This window comes from Schistocerca gregaria, chromosome 7 (genome assembly GCF_023897955.1).
Source record: "Schistocerca gregaria isolate iqSchGreg1 chromosome 7, iqSchGreg1.2, whole genome shotgun sequence".
In the NCBI taxonomy this organism is placed as follows: domain Eukaryota; kingdom Metazoa; phylum Arthropoda; class Insecta; order Orthoptera; family Acrididae; genus Schistocerca; species Schistocerca gregaria.
The window spans coordinates 284230528-284244390 of NC_064926.1; the positions used below are offsets into that span (position 1 = coordinate 284230528).

At 35.9% G+C, this 13863-nt stretch overlaps 1 protein-coding gene across 1 annotated transcript in view; it reads right to left on the bottom strand.

The window, feature by feature from the left end:
* LOC126282116 (D-threo-3-hydroxyaspartate dehydratase-like) overlaps positions 1 to 13863 on the bottom strand; it is a 118546-nt gene that overhangs the window by 6391 nt on the left and 98292 nt on the right. Inside the window, exons 5-6 of the mRNA XM_049981583.1 lie at positions 13291 to 13486; positions 7467 to 7572 (exon numbers count right to left, since the gene is read on the bottom strand). Of these exons, the coding sequence (XP_049837540.1) occupies positions 7467 to 7572; positions 13291 to 13486 (302 nt within the window). The remainder of the gene's footprint in view (positions 1 to 7466; positions 7573 to 13290; positions 13487 to 13863) is intronic.

Consider the following 13863-nt stretch of genomic DNA (forward strand, 5'->3'; position numbering starts at 1 on the left):
AGTAACTTAACATCAGGATTGATGGTCATGAAATTAAGAAACTCTGCTACCTAGGCAGTAAAATAACCAATGATGGATGGAGCAAGGAGCATATCAAAAGCAGACTGGCAATAGCAAAAAGGGAATTCCTGGCCAAGATAAGTCTACTAGTATCAAACATAGGCCTTAATTTGATGAAGAAATTTCTGAGAATGTTCTTCTGTAGTACAGAATTGTACAGTAGTGAAACATGACAGTGGGAAAACTGGAACAGAAGAGAATCGAAGCATTTGAGATGTGGTGCAACAGACAAATTTTGAAAATTAGGTAGACTGATAAGGTAAGGAATGAGGAGGTTCTGTGCAGAATCGGAAAGGAAAGTAATATAGTGAAATCACTGATAAGGAGAAGGGACAGGATGACAGGACATGTGTTTAGACATAATGACTTCCATGGTACTAGAGGGCAAAACTCTGAGATGAAGAAGTTGACACAGGAGAGGAATACATGATGGGCCACATGTGACCCCCAACACTGGCATAAGTCATCAAGGGAAGTGGTGCATATATTGGCCATTGGACAGATGGAGGTCAACATCAAGGAAAGTGGCATGGGATTTGGAGTAGGACCAGGTAAATCTGAAGGAACCAAAAGAGTTGTGGTTGGAGAGGAAATTCTGGAGTTCTTCTTCACTGTGTGTCCAGATCATGAAGATGTCATCACTAAATCTGTACCAAACTTTGGGTTGGCAGGCTTGGGTAACCAAGAAGGCTTCCTCTAAGCGACTCATAAGTAGGTTGGCATATAAGGGGGCCATCCTGGTACCCATGGCTGTTCCCTTTAATTGTTGGTATGCCTGGCCTTCAAAGTGAATAGGTTGTGGGTCAGGTGATGAGGAAAGAGGCTTTAGGTAGGGTGGCAGGTGACCGGCGTGAAAGGAAGTGCTAAATTGCAGCGAGGCCCTGGACGGGCGGGATATTTGTATATAGGGAAGTAAGTGGCAAGTGGCATCAATGGTTACAAGGATGGTTTCTGGGGGTAACAGATTGGGTAAGGATTCCAGGCGTTCGAGAAAGTGGTTGGTGTCTTTGATGAAGGATGGGAGACTGCATGTAATGGGTTGAAGGTGCTGATGTACGTAGGCAGAGATATGTTCTGTACAGAACACAGACTGTTCTGGATGTAATCACAGATATTTCAAATCAGAATCCAACTGCTTCTAAGGAGCATAGTATGAAAACAGTAATAGGTGCTTCAGTCCTTACTCGATATCACAACATTATATTCATCAAGTTGGTGACATAGCATGGAACAGAAGCCCGTGTAACCTGTCTGAGACCATGAATAGTGATATGATCACTTATTACCATTACTACAAGAAGCAGTATGGCCTTGATATCAATGACTTGCAGTAGCCATTGTTTGTCAGCCGAGTAAAGACAAGGACACAGAAACAAGAGGAAACTGATCAACTTATACATCTCTCTATAGGTGGATAATAGGATAGTATAAGAATCCAAAAATAGATTACAGAATAGTTCAAGATTTGAAGGGCATTTGGTGCAGGAAAAAATAGTACAGAAGAAAAACCGAAAACAACTAGAGAACTGATGGTCCTCACTCTGCCCGTTAACACAGAAAGTTAATGTCCCTGGGAGACAGATGTGACTCCCCCCTAGATCCCATGGATCTGATATTAACCTTACTTGAGCAAGTAAAAACCAGTACTCATTAAATTTTGTGTGAAAGTCTTCCCACAGCAAAACAATCACCATTTCATGAGGTAACACAAAATTAGGTAATGTTATTCTGTTTTCTAATTTGTCATGGACAAGTTTGATTTCTTCACACAAGGCATCCATAACCTTGCTAGTATCATTAAGTTCAGAAAAAGGAACTCTCAAAATGTTTCTGGAGATTATGCTCTCGGTAACTTCAAAATCTTTAATTAGTTCAAATGGTTTTGCCAAACTACTTACATTTATAATGTCAAAGTTGGCTATTTTTCCTTTAAAACTTCATCCTATATTATCTACTCACGAACTAACAATGCATGTATTCACACCTGCGATTTTTGATGGAGTAACTGAAATTGCTTACTTAGGTCGATCTATGCTCTCTTTCAAAGTATTCTTCCTGTCTTATGGAATTAAATTTAACATTACATACATTTTTACAAAATTTGAATTTTTTACTAAATTCAGGTTCTACATTGTTATATTTATCTTTAATGTCAAATTCTAATTTTTTAGTTAAATCTTGAAGTTGCTCATCCTTTCTATGGTTAAATTCAGTAAATAGTTGATTAACGTGAGCATTCAACGAACTACTGAGTTCACTCTTTAAATCTAACTTCAGATTTTCTACCTTATTATTTAAAGAGTCAAATTCAGTCTATAATGAAACTATATTTGCTACTTGACTGTTCAAGATTTCATGTTGATTACTTAAAATATCACTCTGAGCATCTAATTTTTCACTTAGCATAACACTTTGTGGTTCTAGTTTTTCACTAAAATTCACACTTAGTTCATCTCTCAAGGAAGCATTTTGAGCATTAGACTCTGTTCTCTGGTCATCTAACTTATCATATAATCTAGAATGTACTGAGCCTATCTCCTTTCTTAAAGCAGCAATTTGAGCTTTTACAGCTGTTGAATCTGCTCACTGGCATTTAATTAAATCCACTAATTCAGACAAGTTGGCCATTTTCCGAGTCACTTTAATAGCTGTGACTGGATCTGATAGTTGCTGTTCTTGATCCATATTCGTTTTACTTGTAGCTCTGGTGATCATTAAAAAATTTCACCTCTGAGTATAATAACTGTACTAACAGTTTATCATTCAACATTTCCCTTGACTTTACCACATAATTATTGTTTTTCGCTCACCCAGCATAGAGTTCTAGCTGCGTTGGTGAGCAGATTTGTAACCAGTGCCGGTGGACAGCATTGCAACCAGCGGTGTCGAATCTTGATTTCATTGTCGTTCGCAAGCGGACACAGAGTCAGCACCGGTGAGCAGCAGCTGGTTCAATCGGCATCAATGGCTGGTTACTGCATCGGCATCAATGCAATGTACGTGTGTGAAGACTAATTACTCTCCACACCCAATCTCCTTACTTAAAAGGTTGAGGTCTTCTCTGCGATTTTTTGCTGGTATTACTTTCTCTTGTCTTTTACTGTGTCGCGCTTGCAACTAACTTCCATTGGCTTATTGGACTCAATATAGTTACTGGAGACAGTTCTCATATCTTATTAGGCCTGGTTGCTATGGCAACTCATAATATCTTCTTACTGTTTCTATCTTAAAATTCCAGTTTTCTTCAAGTCCTGTCACTTGGGTCGCCACATCCTAACGTTTTTTTCGGGCGACAGAAGACAGTGTGGTACTGGGGTGCAAGACTCAAATGTCTCTCACAGTTGACTTACGTATTGTGTGCAGCCGATCTCCTTCTGAGGTCAGGCAGCTGTATCGATTTTCACAAACTACTTCTGGTTAAAGGAATTTATTAAAATACTTCTCTATCCTTGAAATAATTTTGGTACTCATAAAATATTTTACAGTTCAATCACTATATATTTTCAACTTTCACGAACAATAACTTCTGCAAGCTAACTTATTCCATAAACATTGGAATCATTTACACATATTCAAATAGCATACACGTGTCTTGCTTCGTTCGTAGCCAAGATTTGAAGTAATTCAAAAGTCTCTAGTCTCAAACGAGTCCAATACAAGAATGAACACATGAATCTATATTCAATTGTTCATTAGTCTTTTTACAGTCAACAGAGGCACTAGGAAGCACATAATACTACATAAAGTTTCCTCATTCTTCTCGACCTGTACACGGAGACTCTGTGGACTGTACAGCAGGTACTTATCTGCCGCCGTTGAGCTGCTGCGTCCGTCTTTTTCTCGTAACTTTTTTTACACATACAAGCAGGCAATGTGCAGTAGGGCTTATTTGTTTCTCCCACTCACCTCTAAAATATCAGGAGTTTGAAATGGTGGAAGGCTGAGTGGTTCTAGAATTTACTCCGAAATTCTCGAAGCACTACAGCATTGACTAACAACTGCTTGAAATAATATTTATTTGTATTAATCAAACCATTTTTGAGCTTTTCACCAATCACGAGTGGTTTTATCAAGTACTAAATTCATGCTACATCTACTTCTATATCTTGGTGATTACTCTGCTAATCACAATGAAGTGCCCGGTAGAGGGTTCAATGAACCACCTTCCAATCTGTCTCTGTACTGTTCCACTCTCACTACAGTGCAGACTTCACACGTACTCTTTATTATAAAATGAATTTTGTTGAAAAATAATCTTGTAGTTCTTCTGATGAGCACTTTAAACATTACTGAAGTAGCCACTGCAACCACAGCACCTTACAATAGGCATGGTATAGCCACATAAATGCATATTGGGGCCAAATTATTTATATGCATAGCCTGTATGCCCTGTTTTCTTTTGCACAGTGTCATGGTCACAATATCAACTTTACTAATGTTAATCACAGGTTTTACTGATTGACAGTTGTGTTAGTAATACAAGGGGCCTCATAAAACACTTTTATGGCTGTGTTGACATAAAAAATATGTTACTTTATCAGAACAAGGTTTTTCACTGTATTCTTCAAAACAAGATAATCTGCCCATGTAGAGTGGAACTGAACTTTAAGACAACAATACTGGAAGAGAATATGATGTAGATGTACATGATATGGGAGATTTTATACGGCAGGAGGAATTTAGCAGAGTGCTGAAAGGAGCAGATGACATTCCCTTACAATTATTGCGACTCTTGGGCTTCAGAGAGCAAAGATATATGAGACAGCCAAAATACTCTGACTTCAGAAAGAATATAATAATTACAATTCCAAAGAAATCATGTGCTGACAGGTGTGAATATTACCTGTCTACTAGTTTCATAAGACACGGCTGCAAAATACTGACATGAACCATTTGCAGGGAAATGAAAAATACTGGTAGAAGCCAACCTCTGGCAAGATCAGTTTGGGTTCCAGGGAAATGTAGGAACACATGAGGCAATACTGACCTTAAAATATATCTTAGAAGATAGGTTGAAAAAAGGCAAACCTATGTTTACAACATTTGTAGACTTGAAGGCAGTTTTTGAAAATATTGACTGGAATACACTCTTTGAATTTCAGAAAGTAGCCAGGACTAAATACAAGAAGCGATAGGTTATACACAACTTATACAGAAACCAGACTGTAGTTAGAGAGTAGAAGCAGATGAAAAAGAAGCTGTAATTGAGAAGGGAGAGAGAAAGGGTCATAGCCTGTCCCCAACATTAATCAGTCTATAAATTGAGCAAACAGTAAACAATACCAAAGAAAAATTTGGAGAAGAAATTAAAAATAGAGAGAAGAAATAAAAATTTTGAGGTTTGCAAATGACATTGTATTTTTGACACTGACAGAAAAACTGGAGTTGAAAGAGCAGCAGAACGGGATGGATAGTACCTTGAAACAAGGTCATGAAATGAGCATCAACAAAAATAAAACAAAGGTTATGGAATGTAGATAAATTAACTCAGGCATTTTGTAGGTAAACTAATTCAGGTAATTCTTAAGGAATTAAATTAGGAAATGAGATTCTAAATGTAGAAGATGAGTTAAAGTAACTGAAGTAGAGAGGATATAAAATAAATATTGCCTATACAAGGAAAGAACTTCTGAAAAAGAGGACTCTTTAACATCTGCTACAAATTTAGGTGTTAGGAAGTCTATTCTGAAGATATTTGTCTGGAGCTACATCTTTTTTTAATGGCTTTTTGGCATTACCCATACAGCCAGCGTCATAAAAAACAACAATTATATGTTATGTCCATTTAAAACAAACTTAAGTCAATGATCTAAGCAAATTAACATTTATGTATATAATAATGTAAAAAATTTCTCTATTCCTCTATTCTTATTTGAACCTCTTTTATAAAATCATATAGGAGCATATAAACTTTAATGTCTTCTGTTGCTAAAATAGTTTTAATTATTGCTCATAAAGCATTGCCAGAGATGATCATGTCCTGTATTAGTTTCATAGTTTCATGACACCGTCTGGGGCATCCAAAGAAAATGTCAAACATCTTCCTCCCAGCTGTATTTACATGAAGAAGATGGGGTCATTCAGAGATAGTAGAGATATTGCCAGGATCTCCTTTAATTGAATCAAAGTTATGCCATTGTCACAATAAAGTTTCTGTCTTATCTGCAATTTTGGTACCAAGGACATGATGGGACATTAGGTACCTCTGTGGCATAGCATCTCTCTTTAATTTCGTAACACTACAGGACCCTGATTGTAGTCCTTATAGTATGAAGAACGTCATTGGCTGGCATAGATAAGAAGATGTGGTGAAACAGAGAAATGCCAACAATTAGATGTGTAGATCAAATAACTAATGAGGAGTTGCTGAACCAAACTGGGGAAAACAGGAAGTTATGATAGAGCTTGACTGAAAGAAGGGATTGGTTGACAGGACATATTCTGAGGCATCAAAGAATTGTCACTTTGATATTCAAGGAAAGTGTGGGGGCAAAAGAGAAAGAGGGAAACCAATAGATGAATATGAGGTCTGTTTAAACAATTCCAAAACTTTGTACACAAATGTTTTCTATGCTTACCTCTTCTTTTTTTAGTCACTCACCAACAGGCATGAATGTGCGGGTTGCATTATCGTAATGCGAGAGCAAGAGCCATTAATTGAATTGTCTCACCACATTTCAGGCAATTTCCTTCTCACATTTCATGACATGATCCAACTGAAATGTTACATTCTTCCACAAACTCTCATACAGTCAGTCTTCAATTGGCACGAACAATTTCATTGACATTCCTGACATGAGCACCATTGGTAGACATCGAAGGATGTCCTAAACAAGGGTCAACTTTAACTTCTGTCCAGCCATTTTTAAACCCTGTGAACCATTCATAACACTGAGTATGGCTTAAGCATTCATCTCTGTAGGCTTCCTGCATCATTTGTTGTGCCTCTAAATATTTTCGGGAGTTTCACACAAAATTTAATGAACATGCATTGCTCGTCTAACTTTATCATCTCGAAATTCGCCAAACCGTGCGACACAACATTCTACTCAATACATCACTGAACAATAACTAACGGACATGCAACAATGAAACTTCCAGCAGTTACACATTAAACACAAGTGTGTGCAAGGATGCCAACTGCTTTCCACCCCATCAGACCATTGGTGGAAAATTATGAATATTCCGGATTTTTTTGAACAGACCTCATACAGGAAGCAGGGTCAAATGGATGCAGGTTGCAGTACTTATTTGGACTTGATGAGGCTTGCACAAGATGGACCAGCAAGGAGAGCTACATCAAACCAGTCTTTGGTATGATGAACAACAAGAAATATTTTAAGAATTTTATAAAAAAAATCCTTTATTCTCTCCAAAAATTGTTGTATTTCATTTCATATACTTACATGGAAAGGGTACAGAAACAGTTCAGTTCCAATTGGGTATCGAGCGAAATCTAAGTTACCATCAACACCTTCAACTTTGCCCAATTCTTGTGACATTTCAATTAGCCTGGAACAATAACAATCAAGATCAGTAAGAAAGAAAGAAGAAAAATAGAAAGATATCATAATTGTAGTGGCACCAACTGATGTTACCATGGAAATTGAATTTCTGGGGCATCATTATTACTGACTACCATTGCCCAACTAGTCAGATGGCGCTGATCCCCAGGCATGCTCTCTGACAAGATCATGCTAGACTTTTTTTTGCATATAAATCAATTTAGAGCCAGTCTGACACCCCCCCCCCCCCTCTCTCTCTCTCTCTCTCTCTCTCTCTCTCTCTCTCTCTCTCTCTCTCTCTCTGTGTGTGTGTGTGTTTTCTGATGTGAGCAATGGAGTGACATGTTGAGTGTAATTGCTTGACTACTGTGTTATTCTGGTGGGCTCTATTTGTACTAGATGGAACTGTGACATGGCTTGGGCTGGACTTTGCTTGGAATACCGATTTCTGAACTATACTTTGTACACATAATTCTTTTTATGAATAAACTCAATTTTCAGTCCATATAGATTGCCCTTTAACAAGAATAATGAACAGAAGAATCAAATTGATTCAGTTTAGGGACATCCTCTACGTTCTCAAACTGCCTCTTCCCACAAACATATATGCAAATCGCTTTGAAAGTCTGTCACTGTAGAGACACATTAAGTCAGAGATAACTGTACTCTATTTGTAGGAACAGTTATAATTCTATAAATTTCACTGAAGACCCATAAATCAGAAAAAAGTTGATTCATACAATTATAGTATAGTTTATATTCAAAAAGGAAATATTGTTAACAACCTGAAGACAGTAGAGTTCACTGGTGTTGTGAGTGCAAAGAGAGAATTCTTTGTACATCTTATCCGGAAGGAGGAAGAAGCAATATGCTAAGATGATCATTAATTTCAATAGATTATTGGAGAATACTGTGAAAAGTAATTACTTACAACTGATTGAGTATTGTTGCAAATGATGGTACTGAATCAAAAGGGAACTGTAAAGTTACAGTTGGTTAAGTTATGTTACAAATTAAGAACATAGATCCAAAGGAGAATTCATTTGAGAAAACTGTAAAATTACAAGAAGACAGAATCACTGGTCAGTACTTAGCTTTAGAACATGAAATTCCAGTATCACTGATGGATACATTTAAAATTGAAAAAACTTCTCCAAGCTCTTGGAGCTGTTAGTTCTTTCCTCAGAGAGCAAACAAAGATAGGTTTGGAAATGAAGGTGTAAAGGGACACCCTCCTCTAACATTACCTTTCATCAACAGAAATAATCAATATCAAAAATGTTTTTTTTTCAAATTTTGAATAGGTTAATATTATCCCAGTTGTTTTTCAAAAGAATTTCATATGGTTTCATACACAATGTATTATATTACAGGCTAAAATCCAGAAAAAGAAATTACTTTATTTTTGTTGTTACAATTAATATGTACTAGTTCTGTATGTACAGCTGAAATTATGTTCTTTTAGAAACATTTAAAATTACATAATATTTGGCATACTTAAGATTTCTATTATTCGTTACATAACCTGACACTAATTGTTATGTTTACATCTGGATTAATTTATACAATAATAATATAAATGAATATAAATTCATTTGTCAAGAGAATTTGTAAACTCTTTGGAATATTGTTAGTACCAGAGTGAAGTAGTAGTGGGCATGCCTGTGATGTGTTTTTATTTTTTGGAAGAAAGATGTAATTTTTGCCTTTGTTGACGTGGAAATTGTAGACAGTGTGATACAGAAAAATGGGAGAGAATAAAATTAACATGAAAACAGAAATTACGGAGGCTTACTTCAAAAATTATTATGCCAATTGGAACCCTGAGAACCTATAATGTCAAAAATTTCAGCTTCAAGAATTAGCCCCTAGATGTGAAGAACTGGAGCCAACTATGAGAAAAGAAGATAAGTAAAAAGCTTATTTAAAGAGTTAACCACAAAAACAGAGACAATCAACAAATGATGTGAGGGAGGGGTAGATTACAAGTGGTGGCATTGTGAAGTATCAATTGAGTAATAATGAAGTTTAGTCTGTTGCAGAAGAAGGGAGAAAGATATGTATCATTTGCAGTTTACGAGTGAATGGATTTACGATCATGGAAGAAAGGAGGCTGAGAGCTGTCCAACAAAGTCTATCAACAGTGATAATGTATTGGCAACAATTATGGACCGGATTGAATGAAAGAGGACTTTACAATTACAACCACGGACATCAAAAAGGAAAGGTAAATACAAACTATCTGTGAAATTAATTTTTTTGTGGACTCATGTGCTTGTTAACAAAATGAATAGAGATGAGGGAAGGTATGATGTAGAAGTGAAAGCTGTGGGACCCAGCCAGGACATGTTTGAACTGAGTGAAATAGTAGTCACTACAGAAACATTAAAAACTGATATTTTGCTGTTAATTTTGGCAACACTAAAGGAAATGAAGACAGATAGCAATAGCAGATTTAGTGCTGTTACTGATCAGTAAACAAAAAATTTACTTCACTACAAGAACAATTAAATGACCTGAAAACTGAAAACAACTGTAAAATGGATAGGGTACAATACCAAATAGACCAACTTAGTAATCAGGTTTAAGAGCCAAAAAAATGGTAGTCAGAGGGGTTAAAAAGTGTGAATGAAAAAGTGGATGTTTTAGAAAAAAAAATATTGTTTTGGAAAATGAGCTAGAAGGTGAATCGGCTCGACAATCAAAAAATTTTATGATGTCAGAGTTGAACAGAAGGCCACAGCAGGAAAAATGGAACAAAACATCATCAGTTTGGACCAAAAAAATTTAAATGTTGAAAACAATATTCAAACTAATGTAACTGTTCTAGATAAAATAAATTTAAGCAGTTCAGTAAAATTGTATTCACAAAAATCTGTATTCAAACAATGGTTCCGGTAATTTTTATCTACTACATTTGATTTGGCAAACAAAAGATTTGCAATAATATGGTTCTGGCAATATTTGTCTACTACGTTTGATTTGGTGAACAGAAGATTTGCAATAATATATACACAGAGTAAGCAAGCAATATTTGAGATATTAAAGAGCAGTTTAAAGCAGTTTCTAAGTTTGCAACCATTTGTTATTCTTAACACTGTTTTATATAGTCTAAAAGAAATGTATGTGGGATCTTACAAAATAAAAAATAATGCTTATTTCTTTATTATGACACAAACTGCACACATACATATTTAGTGTGCTTGTGTCAAAGTTGCATTGAAAACATACATACATCCCACAGAAATATATGTCTTTCATCAGCTACATAATAATCGTGAATAATATTTCCAGTATTACCCCTCAATTTAAAATGCATATCTACTTCATTACTCAACTCAAACTTGGCATACCTTTGGGTAGATTTTGATATCACTTTACGACTATAAAATAAGGCGTCAGCAAAGAAGCCTATGGTAATCACGTGAAGACAGATTTTTAAATCTTAAAACCAACTGAACTAGAGCAAGCTGGAAGATTCCAACTTCTGTTATTACACTCCTGCTAAAAAATTTTTTTCTTTACTTATTTTTCAATTTTAAAGGATTTTTATAAGTATGCACATGTAGTAAATGCTCAAATGTTTCAAAACCTTAACTAAGATGTTTTCCACTTATATTCATTATTCAAGGTATTATTTTGAATGTGCCAATTCTAATGATGCATCTAGTTTTATTGAAAACCTTGTTCATAAAAACATATGAATAATTAACCTTTTCCTACAGTACAACTTTGCAGTTCTCGTATGAGCTAACATGTATTTCTGGAGATAGTGACATCAGTCATTAAAAAGACAGACATTCTGACTTTTCAGCAATAGACTTCACTTTCCATGAAACTGATTAACTTATAAGGAAATTAACATTAAAGTTTAGGACCAGCTACATTTTTCAATCTAAATTTTCTCTCTGTGCTTGTTAGATTCCAACCTTTACCACAAAACTTTTGTTGACCTAAATTTTATAAACAAGACGACACATTAATTAAGATTTTTGTATAATTCATGATAATTTTCAATATGGCACTTGCACTCATGAGTGGGGTATTCATGATATAGATGCACAAAGTGGTTTTATAAACTTATCTAATTTCCAACACCACATATTTCATAGAAAAGTTACTGTCAATATATTAATAGTCCATCCTAAGAAGCAAAATTTAAACTAGCCATTTCTCTTATGATTATGTAATTTCATAGATCACAATTTGTTCATATGGCAACCCGTAAATAGCTAGACATGGCCCAAAATTTCTAGTCTCGGCTCAGATATAGCAATGGTAAGATCTCTGTGCAACTAGCCCATAAAATGTCTGCAGCTATTAATCACATGACAACCATATCAATGGCAGCTTGCTGCCCATCATATAACCTTGTATGTCGTAATTTTTTTAAAAAAAATCTCTTTTGCTAAGCTTTAGTTTGTACATAAACATTGATAGGGCAGTACTGAAACGTTATCATGTGTTTATACTGTGTTAATGCTTTCATGTCAACTAAATACATTTGTGTGGTATATTAGCTGTTGTCGTGCAGCTTACTTGTCCTTCAACTGTGTAATTCAATACCAACTTCAGAAAGTCTGTCCAACTCCAGGTAAAAGTGCACTGTGATTGTATTTGCCACTGTGTTACTGTGGTGTAGGAGACGGTCTACTTGCTTTAAAAAAAAATTGATGTGAGATCAAATCTGGTCATCATAGCGTTTGTGGTGGTAATAAATGTGGAGAAAAGCTATGTCACTTGGAAATCTGTGTGGTGCACATCTTTTTCACAATTCTTAGAAATCAATTTACAGCTGTTCCACAAGGCTGGTCATCAAGACTCCGAGGGCTTACTTTAGAATGCAGTTAGCCCCATCATATGGTTATGGTGACTTGAGTAAAATATTTGAACCTTACTTGTGGCTAGTTGCTATTTTTAAGTTGCATTCTCTATACACAAGTGATAGATGCTTATGAGTTGCCACAAAATCACTGGTACCATCATCATCATCATCATCATCATCATCATCATCATCATCATCATTCCATCCAGCTATCCATTGCTGGATTATGGCCCCACTATGCTTTCCTATGTATGTCTATCTTTAGCTAGTATTTACATCCTTATTACTTCTACATGTTTTCTACTACTATCTACAACATTCCATTTGGTTGTCAGCGGATACTCCTTTGCAGGTTTTATTTGTGATTTTTAACCTAATAGATCATTTATTTCCCCTCATATTACAACTCAATTTTTTCCCCTTCACATTCTTCAATGTGATTTACTTGTAATTCTCAATACCTCATTTTCGTACCATGAAACTGTTGTCACATTTTATGATATAATTTTTGTACATGACATTTGTCTTCTTTTCTGAAGATTCTCACTGCAAATTGTAACAACCTTTTATACAAATAGGGCCTAAGTGCAGGGATAAAGGACCAGCATGTGTAAGTGTGTGCGTTTTAGTTTGTTGGTAGCTCTGAGTTAAGACGTTGTCTGGAAGATTAGCTATGGAATATTATTCATGCCAAACAATACTTAAATATGCACACTCAGCCCCCCCCTCCCCCCAAACCATTCACACACAGACACATGCACAAGCCACAGCGCGCACACACACACACACACACACACACACACACACACACACACACACACACACACACACACACTACTTCATTGGAGAGCTAATTCTTGCCCTGGTTATCTACTGTAAGTCACACAAACAACCACTTACTTTAGATTTGGATGATTCTCAAATAGGGCATATCCTGCAACAAATTTATTAGCATTCAGTCCTTGTTTGGTTAGCCCAGTGAATCCACAATCAATAAGCATCTGTTTTCGATGTGGGTAATGACCAATAACACGAGTCATAACCCTACAAGCCACATCATCCAAGGAACATGAATACAGAGATGCCTGCTGAAGATCTGAAAACAGAACAAATACGGTAAAAGGATGCTAGCTTTTAACATAAACAATGCTCTTGAAGAGGTCTCTCTCGTCAACGAAAGTAGAAGTAAGCCTGTTATTGTGCTGGGCGATCCTTCACAGGGAAACTAACAGAGTGGACCAGTTCCCATGGAATTTGGTCCACGAGTAACACAATAAAGGAATGCAATTTAGAATTAAAGACCCACGCAGGTGCCACATTCGATGACCAATTAAATGATTCTCTGATTGATTTAAAACGTAATAATTTCATAATGCATCTTAATATAGGCAGTCTTATCAGTAGGAATGATGAACAAATTGTATGAACTAGAAGTATTTTTGGAGAACACAGGTACTGTAAAAGTTATATGCT